The sequence below is a fragment of the Anopheles merus genome, chromosome 2L, assembly GCF_017562075.2.
Source record: "Anopheles merus strain MAF chromosome 2L, AmerM5.1, whole genome shotgun sequence".
Taxonomy (NCBI): Eukaryota; Metazoa; Arthropoda; class Insecta; order Diptera; family Culicidae; genus Anopheles; species Anopheles merus.
In genome coordinates this window covers 6,094,562-6,113,733 of record NC_054083.1, presented here as the reverse complement: position 1 = coordinate 6,113,733, position 19,172 = coordinate 6,094,562, and the positions used below count along the sequence as shown (strand labels likewise).

At 44.2% G+C, this 19,172-nt stretch overlaps 3 protein-coding genes across 7 annotated transcripts in view; 1 reads left to right on the top strand and 2 right to left on the bottom strand.

The window, feature by feature from the left end:
* The window catches only part of LOC121591747 (xaa-Pro dipeptidase), a 49,858-nt gene extending 46,155 nt beyond the window's left edge, over positions 1 to 3,703 (top strand). For all 3 annotated transcript variants that reach the window (XM_041912637.1, XM_041912635.1, XM_041912636.1), the window contains 3 exons: positions 2,431 to 3,145; positions 3,219 to 3,370; positions 3,453 to 3,703. In XM_041912637.1, the coding sequence (XP_041768571.1) occupies positions 2,431 to 3,145; positions 3,219 to 3,370; positions 3,453 to 3,486 (901 nt within the window). In that variant the 3' untranslated portion in view covers positions 3,487 to 3,703. The remainder of the gene's footprint in view (positions 1 to 2,430; positions 3,146 to 3,218; positions 3,371 to 3,452) is intronic.
* Positions 6 to 2,139, bottom strand: LOC121591745 (pre-mRNA-splicing factor Slu7). The gene has a single exon (XM_041912631.1). It carries the CDS (start codon positions 2,011 to 2,013, stop codon positions 112 to 114), a length of 1,902 nt encoding a protein of 633 aa, XP_041768565.1. The 5' UTR covers positions 2,014 to 2,139; the 3' UTR covers positions 6 to 111.
* Positions 3,704 to 4,358: 655 nt separating the features above from the next.
* LOC121591742 (host cell factor) lies at positions 4,359 to 19,166 on the bottom strand. 3 transcript variants are annotated; one of them, XM_041912627.1, is made up of 10 exons: positions 18,925 to 19,166; positions 17,508 to 18,185; positions 15,303 to 16,007; positions 15,079 to 15,230; positions 14,292 to 14,625; positions 11,444 to 14,196; positions 10,999 to 11,279; positions 7,804 to 8,419; positions 6,868 to 7,480; positions 4,359 to 6,761 (listed from the first exon to the last, which is right to left on the bottom strand). In XM_041912627.1, the coding sequence occupies exons 2-10, from the start codon at positions 17,719 to 17,721 to the stop codon at positions 6,568 to 6,570; spliced, it is 5,862 nt and encodes a 1,953-aa protein (XP_041768561.1). In that variant the 5' UTR covers positions 17,722 to 18,185; positions 18,925 to 19,166; the 3' UTR covers positions 4,359 to 6,567. The 3 variants fall into 3 exon arrangements, with proteins under 3 accessions (XP_041768561.1, XP_041768563.1, XP_041768562.1); XM_041912629.1 differs by having other exon boundaries at positions 15,085 to 15,230; XM_041912628.1 differs by having other exon boundaries at positions 18,977 to 19,166.
* Between the last annotated feature and the right edge of the window lie 6 nt (positions 19,167 to 19,172).

Here is a 19,172-nt window from a genome sequence, read left to right as displayed (position 1 = left end):
TACATTTATTTGCATAAAGTTTGAATCTGCGCGTTTGTCCGTAAAACTAAAGCTTCAAATTATATTACGCGATACTCACGCCCATTCTAATGCATATTGCCGATTCGTTGCTCACTTGTCCATGAACGCCAGCATTGGATCTTCCTCCCGGCGTCGCTTCATCATGTAGGCTTCAATTTCCTCCTCAGTTGGGGCTTTCACGTCGTACATACTGTTGTACGGACGTTTCCTTTCGTCCTGGCGTAATAATTCGGCAGCCCGCCGCTGGCTTTGCTCTTCCGCTTCCAGCGCAAGCTGTAGCTTATCTTTCTCTGCCTTGCCCTCGGACTTTTGGCGCGAGTTTTTCTCTTCCCGCCGTTGCTGACGCTTTTTTTCCTTCTTGCGCTTCTTTTTCGATTTCTTCGATTCTTTGCGACCGCGCTTAGCAGTGCCTTCGGATTCGGAATCGCTGTCGCTGTTGCTGCTGTGACTGCTGTTGTTGTCGCCGCCTACTGGTGTTGTTCCTTCCGGCTGCGAAGCAACGCGTGCTGTTTGTTGGCTCTGCTGTTTGTCAATAGTTTGCAATGCATCCGCTACAGCAACCGCAGCAGCAGAAGCAGCAGCAGCAGCAGGTGGTGGATTAGCTTGATTTTCTGGGCACATTTTAGGTGCGTCGTTTTCGACAACCGTTTCGGACGGGTTGGCGACCTCATTGGTTGGCTTAGTCGTAGCAGCTTTGCCATTCTCTCCCACGCAGTATGAGTTTTTGATCATCGATTCGCAACACTTGTAACCCCAGCAACCGTTGCTCCAATACGAACCCCACACGGTGGTGTGATTGTTAATGTACACGTCTTCTTCGTACCGTGACCGAATGATGGGCTTATCCTGTCCCTTGATAATTTTGCCGTACCGCGAGTACTCCACATAGTTTTCCGTCTGCGCCAGCAACAGCGCTTTGGGCGGCACGGCCAAATGCTCTTCCCCGCCATACTGCTCCAGCACTTTGTTTTTCACCTCATCCTTGAACTGTGACTTTTTCTTCTCGTACTCCTTTTGCAGCAACTCCAGCTTCGTCGGCTCGGCCAGCACATGCACATCCACACCCTTGCCGTACGCTTCCCACGCAAACAGTTGCGCCTGGGCGTGCTTCTGAATGTCACCCGAGTAGCGGACAAAGTTTTCTCCCGCAAACTCGGTCTCCTCCGGGTTGAGCTGCGGCGTAGGATTGTCGCGCATAGAGCGCGTCTTTGGATCGTAGTAGGCCGAATTGGGATCAAGATTGCGGAGATACTTTGCCGTATCCTCGCGAATGCGTAAATTTCTCACGGTGATGCGCTGCTTGGAATCCACCTTCGTGCCAGGCATGTCCACCTCATCCACGTATCGGTCCTCGTCGCCCTCCTCGTCCTGTTCCTCCGCAAGGTCCGGGTTTTCCTTCAACTTTTGGGCGCGCAGTTCGCGTTTCGCCTGCTCGATTTTCAGATACTCTTCCACAATCTCCCGATGGTTGGCTGGATCGTAACCGGCCCAACGGTCGCGCTTGCCATCGTAGTCGCTCACGATCGTGGGCTGGAGGAACTCGTCGTGCGCTATCTGTTTGGCTGAAAATTTGGCCCCCACTTTGCGCGGTCGCTCCATACAGTCGACGCGTTTGTGCGTCATGGCGCCACAGTTTTCGCACGCCCCTTTCCGATACTTGGTCACCAGGGGTTTGGAAGTGTCGACGCCCCGCTTGTACCACTCGTCGATGCCGGAGCGCTGCTTTTCGTCATCCTGGGGGCGCTGATGTTTCAGCGTCGGACCTGCTGTGTTGTAGTACCATGGTGCCGACGATATGTACTGCGGAATGTGCGGGTTGATATCGCGTCCCTCCTCGTCAACTGCGGCCGGAGCATTACCCGCCTTACGCGCTTCCTCGAGCTCCTTGGCTTTGCGCCAATCTTCCCGCGATGCTTTTCGAGGTTCCTCCTCCGTTGCCTCTTTTGTCTGCAAGAGCATCGACAAGGGAAGGCGTGATCCCGAGCTAACCATTTTGGACGTGGGCTTCTGCTTTTGTATTGAAAGCCTCTAGATCATACAGAACAAATCGACTTTTCTCTACACTTGGCACCAACTATTTACGCATCTACACGCACTGAACCAAAGTGAAACTTGTATTTTTTTCACGTGAAATAAACAAAGCACGTTTGACATTTGGCCTGTCGAATTGGCAACTGTTCGATCCGCAGCCATAAACGCGAGCAACTGAAACGGTTTAGTTGCGCTATTGCCCGATAGTGGCGCCACTGTTCTGCGTTGCAAAGAAAGAAAACATCGCATTTACGCTGGCAAGAATTTTAAAAGAAAAACTACCAACAAGAAAAAAAAAATATTTTCTTTCATTCATCTCTATTCACCAGATATGAATAGCAACCATCATTACTGTATGCGTTCCTTCTTTCGTTTCAGTCGCGTCATCAAATCTCCGGCCGAAATCGAAGTTCTGCGTTATGTGGCGCGCGTATCATCCGATGCGCACAAAGCCGTTATGAAAGCGATGAAGCCGGGCATGCACGAGTATCAAGCGGAGGCGGAATTTTTGCGCCACTCGTACGCTGTCGGAGGCTGCCGGCATGTATCGTACACTTGCATCTGTGGTGCCGGCACCAACTCGGCAATCCTGCACTACGGCCACGCCGGTTCCCCGAACGATTGTGCGATTCAGGACGGTGCCATGTGTCTGTTCGACATGGGTGCGAATTATGGCGGCTACGCGGCGGATATTACGTGCAGCTTTCCGGCCAACGGCAAGTTTACCGCGGACCAGCGGCTCGTCTACAACGCCGTATTGGCCGCCCGCGATGCGGTCTGTGGTGCGGCCCGCGAAGGCGTGTCCTGGGTCGATATGCATTTGCTTGCCAATCGGGTGATGCTGGAGGAGATGCGCAAAGGTCAGCTGCTGCAGGGTGACGTCGATGAGATGATGGAGGCCGGTTTGAATGCAATCTTTCAACCGCACGGATTGGGCCACTTTTTGGGGCTGGATGTGCACGACGTCGGTGGGTATCTGCCGGGCTGTCCGGAACGCTCCAGCAAGGCCGGAGTCAATCGGCTGCGTACGGCGCGCACTCTCAAGGCGGGCATGTATCTGACCATCGAACCAGGATGCTATTTTATCGAACCGGTAAGATGAAGACGCACAGGCATGAGAAAATGTACGGTTACCTCCATCCCCCAATAACGATCTTCTTCTGTAGCTGTTGAATAAGGCGTACGGAGACCCGAGTCTTAGTAAGTTCTTGGTAAAGGAAAACCTCGACCGTTTCCGCAACTTCGGTGGGGTGCGCATTGAGGACGATGTCCTCATTACCGAGACCGGGATTGAAAATTTCACCCTTGTTCCGAGAACGTAAGTAGCACCTACGCACCTTAACAATTGGAAGAATCAGATCATCTCATTCTACTATTCATTTGTATCATTTTTCTGATAGCGTTGATGAAATTGAAGCCTGGATGGCCAAGTAATTCAGACGCCGACCAAAAGAGAAGACAATGCTAAATAAGGACGTACAGGTCCTTCTAACTCCAACTGGAGCGCCAATATAGGATACCCCTTTTCTTATCTTCCACTGCAAGTCAAGTGACTTGAATATTCCGCAAAATGTGAGCGGTTCTATTCTTCTGTTTCAATTTATCAATCAATTTAATAAAATTTAGCACCCAAAAATCTCGTTTGTCTAGTTTCTATTTAAAAAATAATTGATATGAAACATTTTGTTATGTATAAGCCCGTGTGCAGTTTCATCTCACGTAAGTGGATTCTCTAAAATTGAAATAAAAACTACACTGTTGGAGCACGTGTTGGATTCTACATCTTTCTTTACAGGGGTTTCCAGGGGTTCTCAAAGTTGTGGGACACTTCCTTGACTCATTCTTTTGGGGAGTGAACTTCATATGATGGAAAATGGACTCTATGGCACCCTTTTTGGACAGGCTCCTTGTAACACTCAAACAAGAGTGCTATAGAGTCCAATTCCCATTACATTAAGCTCATTTCACTTGAGAAAGATTCAATAAAGTGTCCTGCAGGGATGAGAACTCCTGGAAACCCCTATAATAACAGCAAGCACGCGAAAAAAAGAAGAATAATAACACGCCATTCAATTTAAGTAATTCTATTATTACACAGTGTATTTTTCAGTTAGTATGCTCTTCCAAATACTCTTAAAACATAGATTACACACCAGACCACCATCATCCACATTTAGCTACTCACATTTATCTAAATAACCGTCATTTATCATTGAACGTTTGATTCCTAGCCCGTAAAATTTGCCCCAGGGAGGAAAACTATGCGCATTTAAAGAATATGTTGTGGCCGGGGAGAGGGATTTATATTTTGTGGTCAGGAAGTAGTAAAACAAATCCCCCCCCCCCTATTTTCCCTCATATTCGAAGTTTAAATTGCTTCTTCTATTTGTCCTGTTCTCGCCCTACGTTTCCTTCCCCACTATCAAGCACTTCTCTATACAAGAGCAATCAACGGGCCAATAATGAGCAGGTAGAGTAAAACGAATATTTGACCGATATGATAGTCTATTTTGCCACACACACACACACACACACACACACACACACACACACACACACACACACACAAACGCGCGCACGTGTACATTCCGAAACGTCCTTATCCTATTTTGATGGTGTATCTTTCTCTCCTCACTAACTGTTGTTGTCATCCATCTATCGGTCAACGATTGATACTTGTTTATTTTATGTTTTATTTTTGCAATGTTATTTTACAGCATTAGCTCGCTAAAAGTGTTCATAAACCTATCCATGATGTCCCCGCGCGTGTTTTTTCTCCTTCTAGTTGTGTGTCTCCCTAAAGGATGATCATGAAGTTATTATCTCTATGTGCATGCTGCTTTCACCATCATCGTCGTACACAACAAGTCACACAAAAACACAAACATTGTAAATCATCATTTCACAGAGAAACCAGCGCACAATAAGTGTGTAGTATTTATAAGTGATATTACCGCTAGAAACCGCAACGTACTATTTGTTACCACTCATGTACGTGCGCTTATCTGTGTGTCCTTTATATTAGTATCGATTGCTTAGCGTAGACTGCGCGCGCTATGGCAGAGAAGCCACCGAACAACACACAGTACACACCACCTCCTCTGACGACATTCATGCGGAAAGAACCACTTTATCTTTGCACTTTGCAGAAACGCTTGCCGATTGCGTTTTCTTGTCTCTGGTTGTATTAATGATATTACATATTTCAAGCGCCGCCCTACCAGCTGCTTTAGTACAAAAAATGTCGATTTTAAGATGAATATTTCGATCATACGCGGCACACGAGGGATGCATGCCAAGCGCATGTGTTTGATTTTCTAATTTCCCTACTGTGTCGGGGTTTTTTTTTTATTATCTAACCTTTTACCTTGCTTTCTGCTCTATAATAATAAGAGAAAGTCGATCGCGTGTGTTTTTGTGTGTGTGCCGCCGGCACAATTGTAATCTTTTGGCAATGATTGCCTTTGGCTGATCACATTATACGTTGGGCGCGACCGGATGAACAGTTTGCATTGGTTTCTTTTAACGTTATAATGCTAAATTTTTGATAAATTGTAAACAATACAACTAAATGGAAGCAAAAGGCAGGATGTGTGTGTGTTGTCTTTCATTTTCACGCTCGTGTGACTAATGTGTGAGTGGTGATAGGCGGCACTTTTTTCATTTGAAGCATTGTTTTTCTGCAATATTACGCACAAATGGGTAAAAAAATTCGGTTATATTTACATACAACCTAGCCCAGCATTACTTCATTCTGTCTGTGTGTCTAAGGAAACCGCCGATCAATGTTTAGTGGAATCAAAAGCATCATATACGTGACACGTTCTGTTAAATCCATGTTAAGCATTTACTAGTGTTGCAATGAAAAGTTCGCTTGTTTACAGAAAATAATCCTTCAACCCTTGAGATGTGTAATAACCACGCCGTTTCTCGGTGTACAATTACTACTTTCAAACATATGTAAATATGCTGCTGTTGTGTTCACTATCATCATCATCATCATCATCATCATGTGCTATACGTGGCGGTAAAGGCAATTAATGGGATAAAATGACACAATAAGAAGTTTGGAGAGCCTACCGAGAGCCTTTGCAATGCCACAACTACTACTGTCAATTGCACTTACAACTAAAATTTAAAATGTAAGGCTTTTAAAAATACGACATTACTAGGTAGACACTAGGTAGAAGCAGAAATCAAAATCTACGATAGTAACATATTGTTTTGTTTTTCTTTTCCTGTACTTTTTTACCCTATCGACCACATTACGTTACGTTTTTGTTTGTTTTTTTTTTTTGTTTCAACCATTGACATACTTCGCGTACGACACAAGGGGAGACATGAAATATCATTTTAAAACATGCTTACTTTGTTCACGTTTTCTATTCCGTTCGTTCGGTCTCCTAACGCGATCATGTTGCAACGGCACATCAATCTCATGGAGATGTGTTTATGGGTCTCTTTATCCCCTATATCATCCAGTAGTAGCTCGTGAGACGATAATCCGATCAACTTTCAATGGTGGTGTTGGGGTGAAACCATCATCGACGAGTTGGTCGTTCCCGCAGTTGGCGCACCAAGTTTGACCCGTTTGTTAGCGACAATTGTAGCGGACTTGTCGGTCAACCGCTTACCAACTATGCCGCCGGTCTGACCCGCTACCCCCGGTGTTCCACCCATCCCGGTTGTGGATTTAGACAGCTGCGGGTCTGTTGAAGGTGAAGACGAAGAAAAAGGGAAACACCATCAATATGTCTCGCACCCTAATGCTCTAGCGATGGAGCTATTGCGCAGATGGGGATCCGAAAAACTTACCTTGTAGCCACCTGACCTGCGTTGCTGGTCCGTATCCTTTATCGTTGCGTGCAGCAATACGGAAAATGATGGCCGGTTTCGAAGTGAAATCCACATGCGCCGTCTGCAGGGACTGGTTCGCCACTGTGCACTGATTGTTCGATCCACAGTATACGCGCACAAAGGCCAGCTGGGCCGCCGTTGTGCTCACCTTGTCCTTGGTTGCATTCTGCGATTTGATCGCCAGATAGACGGAATACTCCAGAATATCGCCCGTAGTGGATGGCGGTGGTTCCCACGAAAGGTGCGCACCCTCCGGTGATTTGGAAATCTTTATTGCTGACGGTGCGCCTGGGAAACCGGGCAGGCACGTTTTGAACGGTGTCGCATCACTCCACTCACCACGGCCGCAACTATTAATGGCCGCGACGCGGAACCGGTAGGCGCATCCGGGCTCCAGATTGATTCGCTTCAGCTCACTTAAATCGGGTATGTTGTCCGCGGATAGCATTTCGCCATCGATCGAACTGTCCCATTCGCTCGCATCGACGTAGTTTGAAACTGTATGATTGACCGTTTTAAAGATGCCCACCGTGTGCCAGATTTCAGATTCATCTTTCGGTTTTACCGTTTTCTGTTCATAGAATGGAATAGCAACAAGAACAAAATAGTGCATTACTTTTCTTTGCTTTTTTGAATACAGTTGTTATTGGAGACTCAATAGTAATAAGGTAGAATGGTGAGATTAATATTTTACGTACTCTCTGAACATCATGAACAACCACTGTGAGTAGGAGCGAATAATTAAACCCGTTTGTTGATATTTAACATGCAAATGATTCAGTTCATTGGAGAGAAAGAAAGAGTTAATAGTCCACACAAAGTGTCTTGTTGGTCCAAAACTAATTCGCTGCCGTAAAAATTTAGCTCACCTATACATATAGTTTTTATTCTTACCTCGTCTTTTTCCTCTTTTGTCTTTCCAACGGAATTAGATCGAATGACTGCTTTGCCAATGGTTTGCTTTCCAGATGGCGGTGTCGCACTATTGCCATTGTTATTCACCATCCCTGCAGCAGACGAACCGGTACCATCCGCACCAGCTTGCTGCATAACGAGGGTGAATTGTTTCGTTCCGGGATCTAAGAATTTAATCGATGCGCCTTGCTGCGACGTTTGCGAAACGTTGGATGTAGGAGAAGACAGAATATCACCCATTAGCTCACTAGGCAATACAGAGGTTGCCGAAGCGGCCGCTTCAGCAAGCGCATCCAGATGACCAGTTGTAGATGATGCGTTGTTGCTGTCCTCCGTCTTTACAACAGCACCAACCAAATTGATATTGCCAGGGCTGGAGTGTGACACTATCCCCAGCGCAGACTGTTCGCCCGCTGTTTGAAGTCGTGTCACGAAGGTGGTGCCGTCGCTCAGGGTAACTGTTGCACCATCAGCTACGGTTGCGGCTACCGGAATCCCACTGTTCTCGCCGCTTTCGGTTTTAAATGTGATCGTTTGGCCATTCTCACTGCCCGACGACTGCAGCAGTGTCGCCGCAGAACCGGAACCAAGCTGACTGTAATGTAAATAATTGGGAGTTTAGTTACCGGAAACGTTATCACATGTATAAATGTTCTACACTGCTACTAACTGCTATAATACATACAGTCAGTCCAAAAAGTATTCGTCTAGCTGAATATTTTACAGAAAAGGGCGAATTATGGCCGCAATACGTATGGGGCAATAAAAGTTATGATGAGGTTTGATAAAGGGACCATCAATACACACGTTTTGCTAAACAATAAACATTTAAATAGTGCAATAGCAACCAAAATACATAAAAAACTAAAAAAAAGTCATTTAAGGAGCGCGCAAAAAGTATTCGTCCATCTAGCTTTTTAATTATTTACGCTGTACAAACACTACGTAGACGTGAATTAAATTTATTATTATCAATCTACTGGTGACTTCCTTCTAAACTAATGCATTTATGTAATTAATTTATGTATTTTGTGCTTAATCTAACGAAAGCAGTGGTTTAATGTCCAAAAAATCAAATTTTACCAAGGAATTAGTGCATTTTGTGATGGCCAATAAGATCAGGAAAAGAGATGGGTCATATTTGGTTGATGGGTTATGCTGCATTTCATCGTAGCTGGTCATGTAATAGCTTGAATGGGTGAGTTATTACAAACATATTTTGTTTGAATAATACCATACACATAAAGTGGCCAAATCTGTTAAGATGCATCAAATAATTCAGAAATTTATTCCAAATTAGGCTCTACTAACATATTAAAACATGTTTAAATCGCCAAGGTCATACGGCTGATATGTACCATAGCGAAAACAGTCTACTAAGATGCAGCAACAAACTCTCGTGTAACGGTAGCACCATGGTGTCATGATACTAGGACTCAGTGAGGAAAGGTGAGCTAGAAAAATGATTCAAAATGATAGGAGACGAGATGGAGATACATATTAATACAGGTTTTAAGTACTTTGAGTCCCAGTTCTGAAAAATGTATTACATGTTTCAAGAACAGTCGAGGTGGAGAACATACAGAGCATTGTCATTTGCTCGAAACACCAAACCAGCTGAAACCAAACTGATGAAAATGATTTAGTAGACTCTCAATATGGTATCAGTTGCCATTTTTCAATTGAACTTGGCCACGTAGTCCGGAAATGCAATATTTCTACCAGAGAATAATTGGAACAAGTCTTGTAGGATGAGTGGATCAAAAATACGCCTTTTTTAAGGTTCAAATGAGTTCTTGCGTTGTGCATGTAGTCACCAATAGTTATAAATGCATTAAGGAACAAGATCAGGACATTTTTTGATTCCATAACCTTTGTTTTCATACGCATATTACGCCAAAGGTCTGATGGACGAATACTTTTTGCGCGCCCCTTAAACGACTTTTTTTTAGTTTTTTATGTATTTTGATTGCTATTGCACTATTTAAATGTTTATTGTTTAGCAAAACGTGTGTATTGATGGTCCCTTTATCAAACCTCATCATTACTTTTACCACCCCATGCCTATTGCGCCCATAATTCGCGTTTTTCTGCAAAATATTCAGCTAGACGAATACTATTTGGACTGACTGTAATTATAATTCTGCGCGATTTTAAACGTTTGAAGTTGAATAGCGGAATTTGGGGCAAGTGTGCCACCTAAAGCATTTCAAGTTATAACTCACTAAAACGTGTTTTTCAAAAGCCGATTTAAATCTCATAACCATTTTACATCTATTTCCTCACTTATAAATGAGTTTCGCTTGAAAAAAGTGCAAACACAACAGTTTTTGAAGCGTTTTAACAAGGGTCCAAAAAGACGTTGTTTTTTGGGCTATGGGGCAAGAGTGCCACTCGTATGGGACAAGACGACCACCTGGTTAAAATAACCGTATTTCTTAGATAATTGGAATTAATTACGTTTGTACCACTATTGTATGTATTCCTACATGTCTTGAGCCACCAATGAACCCCTTTTCATCACAAACTGTATCGCAATATGGGTTGTTGCTGGTCTGTTTTTCCGGAGTAGAATCCGCTCGTAAAAGCGCACCATACCGCTAAACGCTACAACAATGTTTACATTTTTGACAGCTCGCGCCTATGAAAGATGGTGGTACACTTGCCCAAAACAGAGATGGCTCTTTTGCAACAAAAGTTGTATCTTTTTTGAAATTGAATTTTTCAGTGACAAAAAGAAAGTTTTTTTCAACTAACCCTAAAAAAAAGCTATACGGTGGTGTAAATATTTTCTCGGTTGATTGTTCGCATGATTTTTGAGAGCTTATTTGGTTGGATTAAAAAATTATAATATTGTGCTCAATTTTGAAATTGAATATAAATCAGTTCAAAACAATGGGAAATATCATTTGGTCTGTATGAAATTCTGCTCAGTATACCTAGTCATTGAAAAGCAACCAACTATATACACAATTGATCATTAAACTAAAGTTTTTAAGGAAAAATGCTTGGTGGCACTCTTGCCCCGTATGGCACGGCACACTTGCCCTAAATTCCGCTAATATCTTTTTTTTTCATTTTCATTTGCATGTGCAGTGAAATAATGCCAATTGCCACAAAACATCGATGTGAAGATCAACAGGTTAAACAACATAACGTACAATAATAACTTACATTATATTTTCATTCCCAGCTCCAGAACTTCCACCAGCCAGAAGTTCGGCGTTGTGAAGCGACAAAATTTCTCCACTTTTTATTGTCGTGAGAATATTGGCTGCTTCTGTTTCTGATGCCGTTGGAGCGCTAACGACGGTAGTTTTGGGAACATGAGGAATGGCTAAAGCGGAACTTGTTTCCTCGATATTAGTTGTTCCTTCTTCGCCACTGACTTCCGATCCGGCACTGTGCTGTTGCTCCATCGCTTGCATCTCTTCTGGTTCGCCACCAAAAGACATCTTGCAGAAAACAAACAAAAATAAATGCATTGTACAATTTACATGACAACATTAAATATCGTTCGCACATGACATTGCAATTCAGAGCGGATCACTTGCGACATGCTTCCTAGCCTACTACAAACAGATGCACTACTTACTTAAAACTACTGGCTAACACTTACTTCTTGTTGCGACTGCCCGGCCGATTCGCCTTCCAAAAGAGAATCAAGCGCATGACTTTCCGACTCTTCCATATCCTCATCCACAGAGGCATTGGCATTGTCGTTGTCACCTGGTTCTCCAGTAGGGATAATTCCATCACTCACACCAGTCATTTCCTCATGTTCCTGGCTATCCTCTGCAACGAAATTACCATCTTCCTCTTCTGTTGCAAAATCTTCGCCTGATATCATTACAGGTCCTTCCGCCGATGCCTGTGCTTCTGCCCCTTCTGCTGTCGCTGAAGTTGATGCGTTATCCACATGCGTTTCTTCTTGTTCTTCTTGAACAGCAGCGTCCTCCATGCCTTCTAACATCTCGCTTTCGTGTGCTTGCTGCTCTTCGCTTTGTTCCATCTCATTTACCTCCTGCTGCTGTTCTTCCTGGTTATCGGAAACAAGGTTATCGTTCTGGGAGTCACTATCATCACCACCGGACACACTGTTGTTACTTTCTATCCCAACTGTCGTTGATCCGCCGTACAGTCCCGGTTTCACGTAACGGATAGTTACGTTTTGCAAGGGCACCGCTTCTTCTTTAATGTTGTTTCTGTTGGTAATAACACTATCATCAACACCGTCAAGTTGTTCTAATGTAAACATAGGAAGAGCCTTCGGGAAGGTCGTGTGCGCGTTACACGCCATCTCCACTTCGGTCTCGCGGGTCTGGGTTTCCATCTGCTCCAACAAATCTACTTCGTCGAAATTATGGACATCATCGTGTTCATCGACCAGTTGTACATCGAAACAGCCGTCCAATTGTTCCATACCTTCTCCATCTGTTTCCATCATGCCAGCTTCAGCTGCCAGTGCAGCAAACGCCGCATCAGTAGATACCTGATGTTCTTGCTGTTGCTGCTGTTGCTGCTGTTGTAACTGTTGCTGTTGTTGTTGTTGCTGCTGCTGTTGCTGCTGCTGCTGTTGAAGCTGCAACTGTTGCTGCTGTTGTAGCTGTATCTGCTGATATTGCTGCTGAGTGACGATGCGAGTCGTCGTTTTTGACGGTAGCATTAATATTTTTTGTCCCCCGCCAACTTGGCCCGTCACAGTGCCTGATGTCGCCGTAGTACCAGATGCGCCGGACGGAACAATCGTGACTGTTTTCTGACCACCAACCGACGGAGTCAGCTGAACAGTAACTGATTTGCCGCTAACTAGCTTTTGTGGCATGTTGATGATTTGCGTACCCGTGATTTTCTGTCCTCCGGCCTGAAGCCCCCCGACTGGCATAGTGAAAGTGATCGGTTTGCCTCCTTGTACCGTGCGTAGCTTTATCGCTTGTCCACCGATAGTGGTCGTAGTACCGCCGGACGCTACCGACGCTGCTACGATATTCCCTGTTCCTGCATTAAGGGTAGAAACAGTGCCACTGGCAGTCGGTACGGAAGCAGCTTGCAAGACCGTGGCTCCTCCAATGTTTGTGGCTCTCGTCGTTGTGATAGTGTTCAGCACCTGTGACGATGACAGTGTCACAAAGTTACTGGCCGACGACGTGACTGTGCCGCTAACTGTGCGAATACCCTGTGGGGTCGTTACCACAATCACCTGCTGATTTCCTCGTATCGTTTGACCTGCTTTATTGGTGAGCACTATAGTCGGCTTACCGGTAGCATTTGTGCCCACTTTTCCCACTTGAACAATGTTCGAGTTCTTCATCAGTATCTGTTTACCACCAATGGTTCCGGATCCGGACATCAGTTTAACCACATTTCCGCCAATGACGGTCGTCTTCTGTCCAGATGTTGTTCCAGCTACCGTTGCCTGCTGAACGACAGTACCGCCAGTTCCGGCAAGTAGATTTGACGTAATAATCTGTTGCTGTGGTTGGTGTATTGATCCAGCAACCGTTCCGGTGGTCTTCTGAACCACGCTCATTTTGGGTACAGTTTGCATCGTTACGCCTTGGCTCGTTTTGACCAACGTCAAAATTTGGGCCTGGTTGGCGTTAACGGTATTAATAGATCCCGTGCTTCCCGCACCGGATGCTCCGCTTACTATAGTGACCGGTTTTTGTAGAATGATTTGTTTGCCGCCGATGGTCGCCGTTGTCGAAGTATTTCCTGATGCAGCACTGACTATACGCTGCTGCATCGTTTGTAACTGGGCTCCGGAGACAATTCCCGGGCCAGCTGTGCGAAGTACCGCAGTTTGTCCAGCTTGTTGCATCGTTCCGGTGGCAGCGGTACCGATGCGCAATTGCTGTCCAGTGGAGGATAGCACACGAATAGGAGTGCCAGTGCCAGTTGTCAGTTGTTGCGCGTTGGAAATGGCGGTACCGCCCGTAGCGACGACACGAATCGTTTGTGGTTGATGTTGCAACTGTGCCAGTTGTGCCTGGCTCGTTTGAACAATGGCCGTTTGGATGGTCTGAGCAGACGATTGCCCTTGTGAAGATGCAACTATTTGAGCCGGTTGCTGTTGCAAAATCTGTGAACCAGTGGTGAGCACTTTCTGAGCCGTCTGTAACGGCTTCGCAGGCTGTACCTTAGTGACAATTCTTTGCACTGGAGAAGTGACTGTGTGTGCTGGTGATGTGGCCACTCCTATGTTGCTGTTCGTAGGAGACTGCAATCCTGCCGGATTGTGAATCGGACTGGCCCCTAAACCAGCTTGGGCGACGACTGGGTTCTGCAAAGTGGGCGATTGAATGCTGCCTGCCGGTACTGCAATAGTTGTCGGTGTAGTTCCTGATACTCTTCCAGCCAACGGTTTGATGACTACATAAACAGAAACAAAATAAAAATGGTTTCAAAAATGATTGAAAAGAATTCTCAAAAAGGTATCACACACTGCACACATCACGCAAACTTACTCGGCTGTTGGAGTGCAGGTTCTCCGGTTGTTGTACCGATGCTGCCACTGACAATTTGTGCAGGAGACATGGAACCAGCGTTGGATGCTGGAGAGCTGATGGTTGCCCCAGAGGGAGAGGCAACAATTGCTGGTGTAGTATTCGTGGCAACTGGAGCTGGCGGCGGTGGGGGTGGAGCTTGAGGAATCTTCTGCACCTCTAATATATAGTACGAAGCAGATGGCACCGCTTGCCAGCATACTTCGAGCGAGTGTGTTGACGCGCGTACTAGCTGCACGCGAGATGCTGTTGCAGGACGTTCCACCTCCAAATACCACAGATCTTTGCAACACACCTTTATGAAAACCAGTTGAAGAATTTATGAAAAATAAGAACAGCATAACTACCAGCAAGTTTTGAGCGTTCGTCACTCTACGATCTGTCATTTGCAATAAACATCAAAATTGTTATAAAATGCAACAAAATTATTGAAGAAGTATATAAAGAAAAAATATAGAAAGCAGCAGTGCCATCGAAATGCAACGTCAGAAAATGCTACACAATCAAGTATGGAGAGAGAAGATACAATTTTAAGCTTCTTGATTTTTTTTTCGAGTTTTTATCATTAATTAAAAGGTTTTCCAATTCAACCAATATTCAATACTATCTAATGAAATGCTGTTAAAAACATCACAGATGATCGAAGAAGGAGAGAGACGTAGCGAAACTGGAGATACGTTGCATATCTTTTAACAAAGTAAATTGATGCACACAAATGGCTAACTCGTATTAGGAAAACAGAGCTCACCCTGACCTGGTTGTTCCAGGCCTTTCTGTAACCGTCACGACCCGACCATATATAAAGACGGGTGTGTATTCCTACGGCACAGTGACCTGCTCGAGCGCGTGGCATGTTCTCTTCGTCGGTGTCCAGATCCAGTTCCTCCCAGGTCATAGTTTCTGTGGGGAAAAAGATTGCGCAAATATTTACTAGCAAATTTGATCTACTAAGCATATCACACATTCACTTACCGAGATTCAAGCATGCAAGTGTATTCGTACACTTCCACTCCTTTTCGTGCTTTTCCACCTTTACATCATCCAGGACTAGTGGAACCCAGCCGCCAAACACGTACATCCTGTTACCGATCAAGGTTGAGCTATGGAGTGAACGAGGCAACGGTAACGGGCCACTTGTTCGAGGCCTTGTCCAGGACATTGTGTCCGTGTCCAGCAGCCAGAGGTCCCCGAGTCGACAACCAGACATACCTCCGTAGATTACCAGCCAAAACTTTTTCTGTTTTTTATCATACCAGGAGACGGCCGTGTGCGATTCTCGAGGAGGCGGACTCTCGCCAAAGGTTGTCGGTATTTCCCACTGTAGTTGATTATTTTTAATTTCCAAAATATATAAATCATTCAGATACTTGGGAATATTATTTTTTGGATCATCGCTTTCATTTGCAAGTCCACCGAAAAGATAAATCTTGTCTCCGACGAGTGTAAAACTATGACCCAAGCGACGGCATGGCGGAGGTCCCGATTCTGGTGGCTTGGGACGCAGCTTTTTCCACTCCCATTTTGTTGCTTGAAGCTCATATAGCTCATTTGAGTACTTGCCATACTCCACCATACCACCGAAAACTAATATTCGTGTCCCATCGACGACAAATCCGTAAGCAGCGCATCCTGGTGGGACGTCTCCTTTTGTTGCAGGAACGTACCATTGGTTCGTAGCTAGAAAAAAAATTAACATACAACATAATTACAGTCTGTTACTACAGCGCTTGGAAAATTTATCATAACATTTTATACAGTTATCAGTTTGAAACATATGCTCTCGAACTTTTATGTTAAATTCATAGCACTCAAAGAATGGCGAAAGTTAATACTTTCAGCAACGTTCTGAATGCTAATAAAAGGCTGAGTTTCATTCATCATGACTTATATTATAAACATTTGTAGGAATTACTAAAAGCTTCGGTGAAAACTTGATAACAGAACACAAACAATCAGAAGAAAGTTTTCACTGGCTATCCTTTTCACACCCACACGCCAAAAACAGGATTGTTTCTACAGAATGCAATAAAATACCTTGAATTTAATTTCGAAAAAACGGATTAATAATCGCCAACGGTTCATATCAAAATCTGGTGTGAAAAAAAACGATATGAAATGAGCGCAGTTGAATAAAAAATGTCGGGGCCAAACATTTCTTGACACTCCAAATGAAAATAGAAATACGTTTCTTGCAGAATGCATAATGTAGTTCATAACACAAATTAACTTTAAACCCACCCCATGTATGGAAAATAGCATTTTTTTGTTTCGAAACGGTGTGATTCCAAATGTTTCCCCTAAAGCTTGTTAAATTATGTAACCCATATTGTTATTATTATTATTATTATGTTTGGTAACTTCTACGCTGAAACATGTATTACTTACAGATATTCGTTTCTACTGGGAATTGTTCTAAAATTATCTGATAAAATGAACGTTTCTGCAGGGCGAGTCAAAATATGCTCAATTTTGACCGATTGTCGCGCTGTGCTCTCTCACTATTATAAAATGTATTTATCCCTTTCGAACGTTTTCATTCTCTTCTATCTTGCAGATTCCGTTGCTTGTTTGCCGGGAGGGAAAGAGACGGCATATATTGGACTAACGCGCATCAATATCAGCTCGTAGCTAGCCAAGCAATTTTCCAATATGGCCGACTTACAGCAGAAATGGTAACTTTTTTTTGTTTAAATACATTCTCCTCACTCCTCCACTTTTTTACCACACAACAAGGTTCATACGATCATATATAATCAAATGCTCCTAAACTTCTTCAGTATGCTAGCTAGTGTCATTTCAACAATTTTGTGATGTGTGTTGTGTTTGTGTGTGTGCGTGTGCGTGTGCGTGTGTGTGTGTGTGTGTGTGTGTGTGTGTGTGTGTGTGTGTGTGTTTACACTACTACTTTACTGCGTCTGTCGTCCAAATAGAGATGAAATTCATGCTGAGAGCGACATGCTCGCGTTTCATTCTCTTTCCTTCACCTCTATTGAGAGAACAAATTAAGGACCACGACCGAAGCCGCGGAAGAAAAACTGTTTGAAAACAAATCCCTGAGAAATCCCTACAGCGACGTGGGTTGCGTGTGTTTGCGATTTGTGAACATTTTCACTGGTCAATAATTAAAATTGAAAACAGTACGTCCGTGACCGTCTAAACAATCAGTTAAACACTTACCTGTGTTGTAAACGTGCAATTCGTCGACAATTCCTTCGTTTCCTCCGCCAAACACAACCATCAGCTCCTTGATGTTAACCGAACGATGCCCATGCCGTGGTCTAGGTTGGGGACCGCTAGGATTCGTTACTCGCTTCCATCGTAATATTGCGTTGTGCTTGGCCGACGAAGCCGGTACAAGCTCCGATCCAACAGCATCTGAATTGGCCGTCATGATATTGTTTGCGTTGCACTGAATATCTTTCGGCAAGAGTTATTGAAACTCCCCTCCCAACCGTTTCGCACTTAACTTTCAATAAACACTCCACCCACGCTTCAATAATCAAAGCTCATACGAAAACCAACTGGCTGGTTGATACGGATCCAACATTCACACCGGATAGATTGTTTCTGTCGCAGATGTATTCGCGCGCGCTTTTTGGCTAAGATCCGTTCTTTAATTCTCGCTCCCTCCTGATGATGTGCGTTAATTTCGAAGCAGTCTTTTTCACATTTCACTTGACTTTCAAAATGTTACAGTGCTGTGTTCGCTCCCGGCACTTTGTCTCTCTTTTATCGCGAACTGTTTTGACTGCTCACAAAATTCGATCGCTTCGAGAAAGAGCTCCTCGCGTAGCTGAACGCTACTGTCAGTTCCCGTCTCTACATGATGACGGTTGCGCGAGCGTGATGCCAGATCTGAAAAAATACAATCAAACAGAGATAGCAGAATTGAGCAACAGAGAAGAAAACTATGCCAAAGATGCATTCCATCTCATCGCCGTATTTTACGTTTACGAAAGGGAAACACGAAATTATCAACGGAATGTTACACATTTTGATCAACATAATTAATGCATATGCAGAAAATGTTATTGTCAATTTCAAATGCCATCATTATGGTAAATCAGTGAGGTACCCGTTGCCGCTCTTAACTAGTAATCATCACAGCACCATGCATAGCTCCCAAGTGTATTGCATTGAAGTATCAAATCGGTTGTTCGGATTCAGACAACAAAATTTTAAAAACGTTATACAATTATCCAAAGCTGGCCACCCCGCCAAAGGTACAGCCAGGAAAAGCAAGAACACACATCACGCCGTCTTGCTTTATCACGTAGTTCTCGCTATTTTCCTCTCCCTCGCCGCTACGTTTCTCGCTCACTCTTCACTGATTCCCAAATCACCCAAAGAAAATGCAGAACCCGTATAGCAGGTAATTCAAACATTTGACTCAAAAAACTAATTTGCCTCAACTAATTAATCTTCACTGTGTAGATAAGAATCAATATGCAACACATCTCGCATTGAGCGAATGAAATTTCAACTGATTTCTGCTTTGCACCTCTCACTCACTCTAATGCTTCACAGTATTCTACCGTTGTATGCAAGCAAAAAATCCGAACGAAGACAGAAAAGCTGAACGAATTTCACTCACTAGCTAGATTCCGCCAACAGTTTTCTATGCTGTATGATCGTTTGTCGCTAACCTTCCACCAACTTGCAAATTCCGGCGATCCGTGGATCAGTTTGAAACAAACAATAACACTTTGCCGGATAAACTGACTTTACGCAGAGGAAATAAACAACGGCGTCCTCAAATCGCTTTTTTAGGCTTTTCGACTTCAGAGTCCAACATGGCGGCGACCATGATGTGGATGGACTTGGTGCGTACGAGGCAATGTG

Bases quoted from the DNA above. Each gene is read 5' to 3' on its own strand.
- LOC121591745 (XM_041912631.1), bottom strand. From the start codon at position 2,013: ATGGTTAGCTCGGGATCACGCCTTCCCTTGTCGATGCTCTTGCAGACA.
- LOC121591742 (XM_041912627.1), bottom strand. From the start codon at position 17,721: ATGACGGCCAATTCAGATGCTGTTGGATCGGAGCTTGTACCGGCTTCG. The intron at 14,626-15,078 runs GTGAGCTCTGTT...GTTTTCATAAAG, and splicing joins CCTGGAACAACCAGGTCAGG to GTGTGTTGCAAAGATCTGTG. The intron at 8,420-10,998 runs GTAAGTTATTAT...TTTACATTACAG, and splicing joins GCTGGGAATGAAAATATAAT to TCAGCTTGGTTCCGGTTCTG.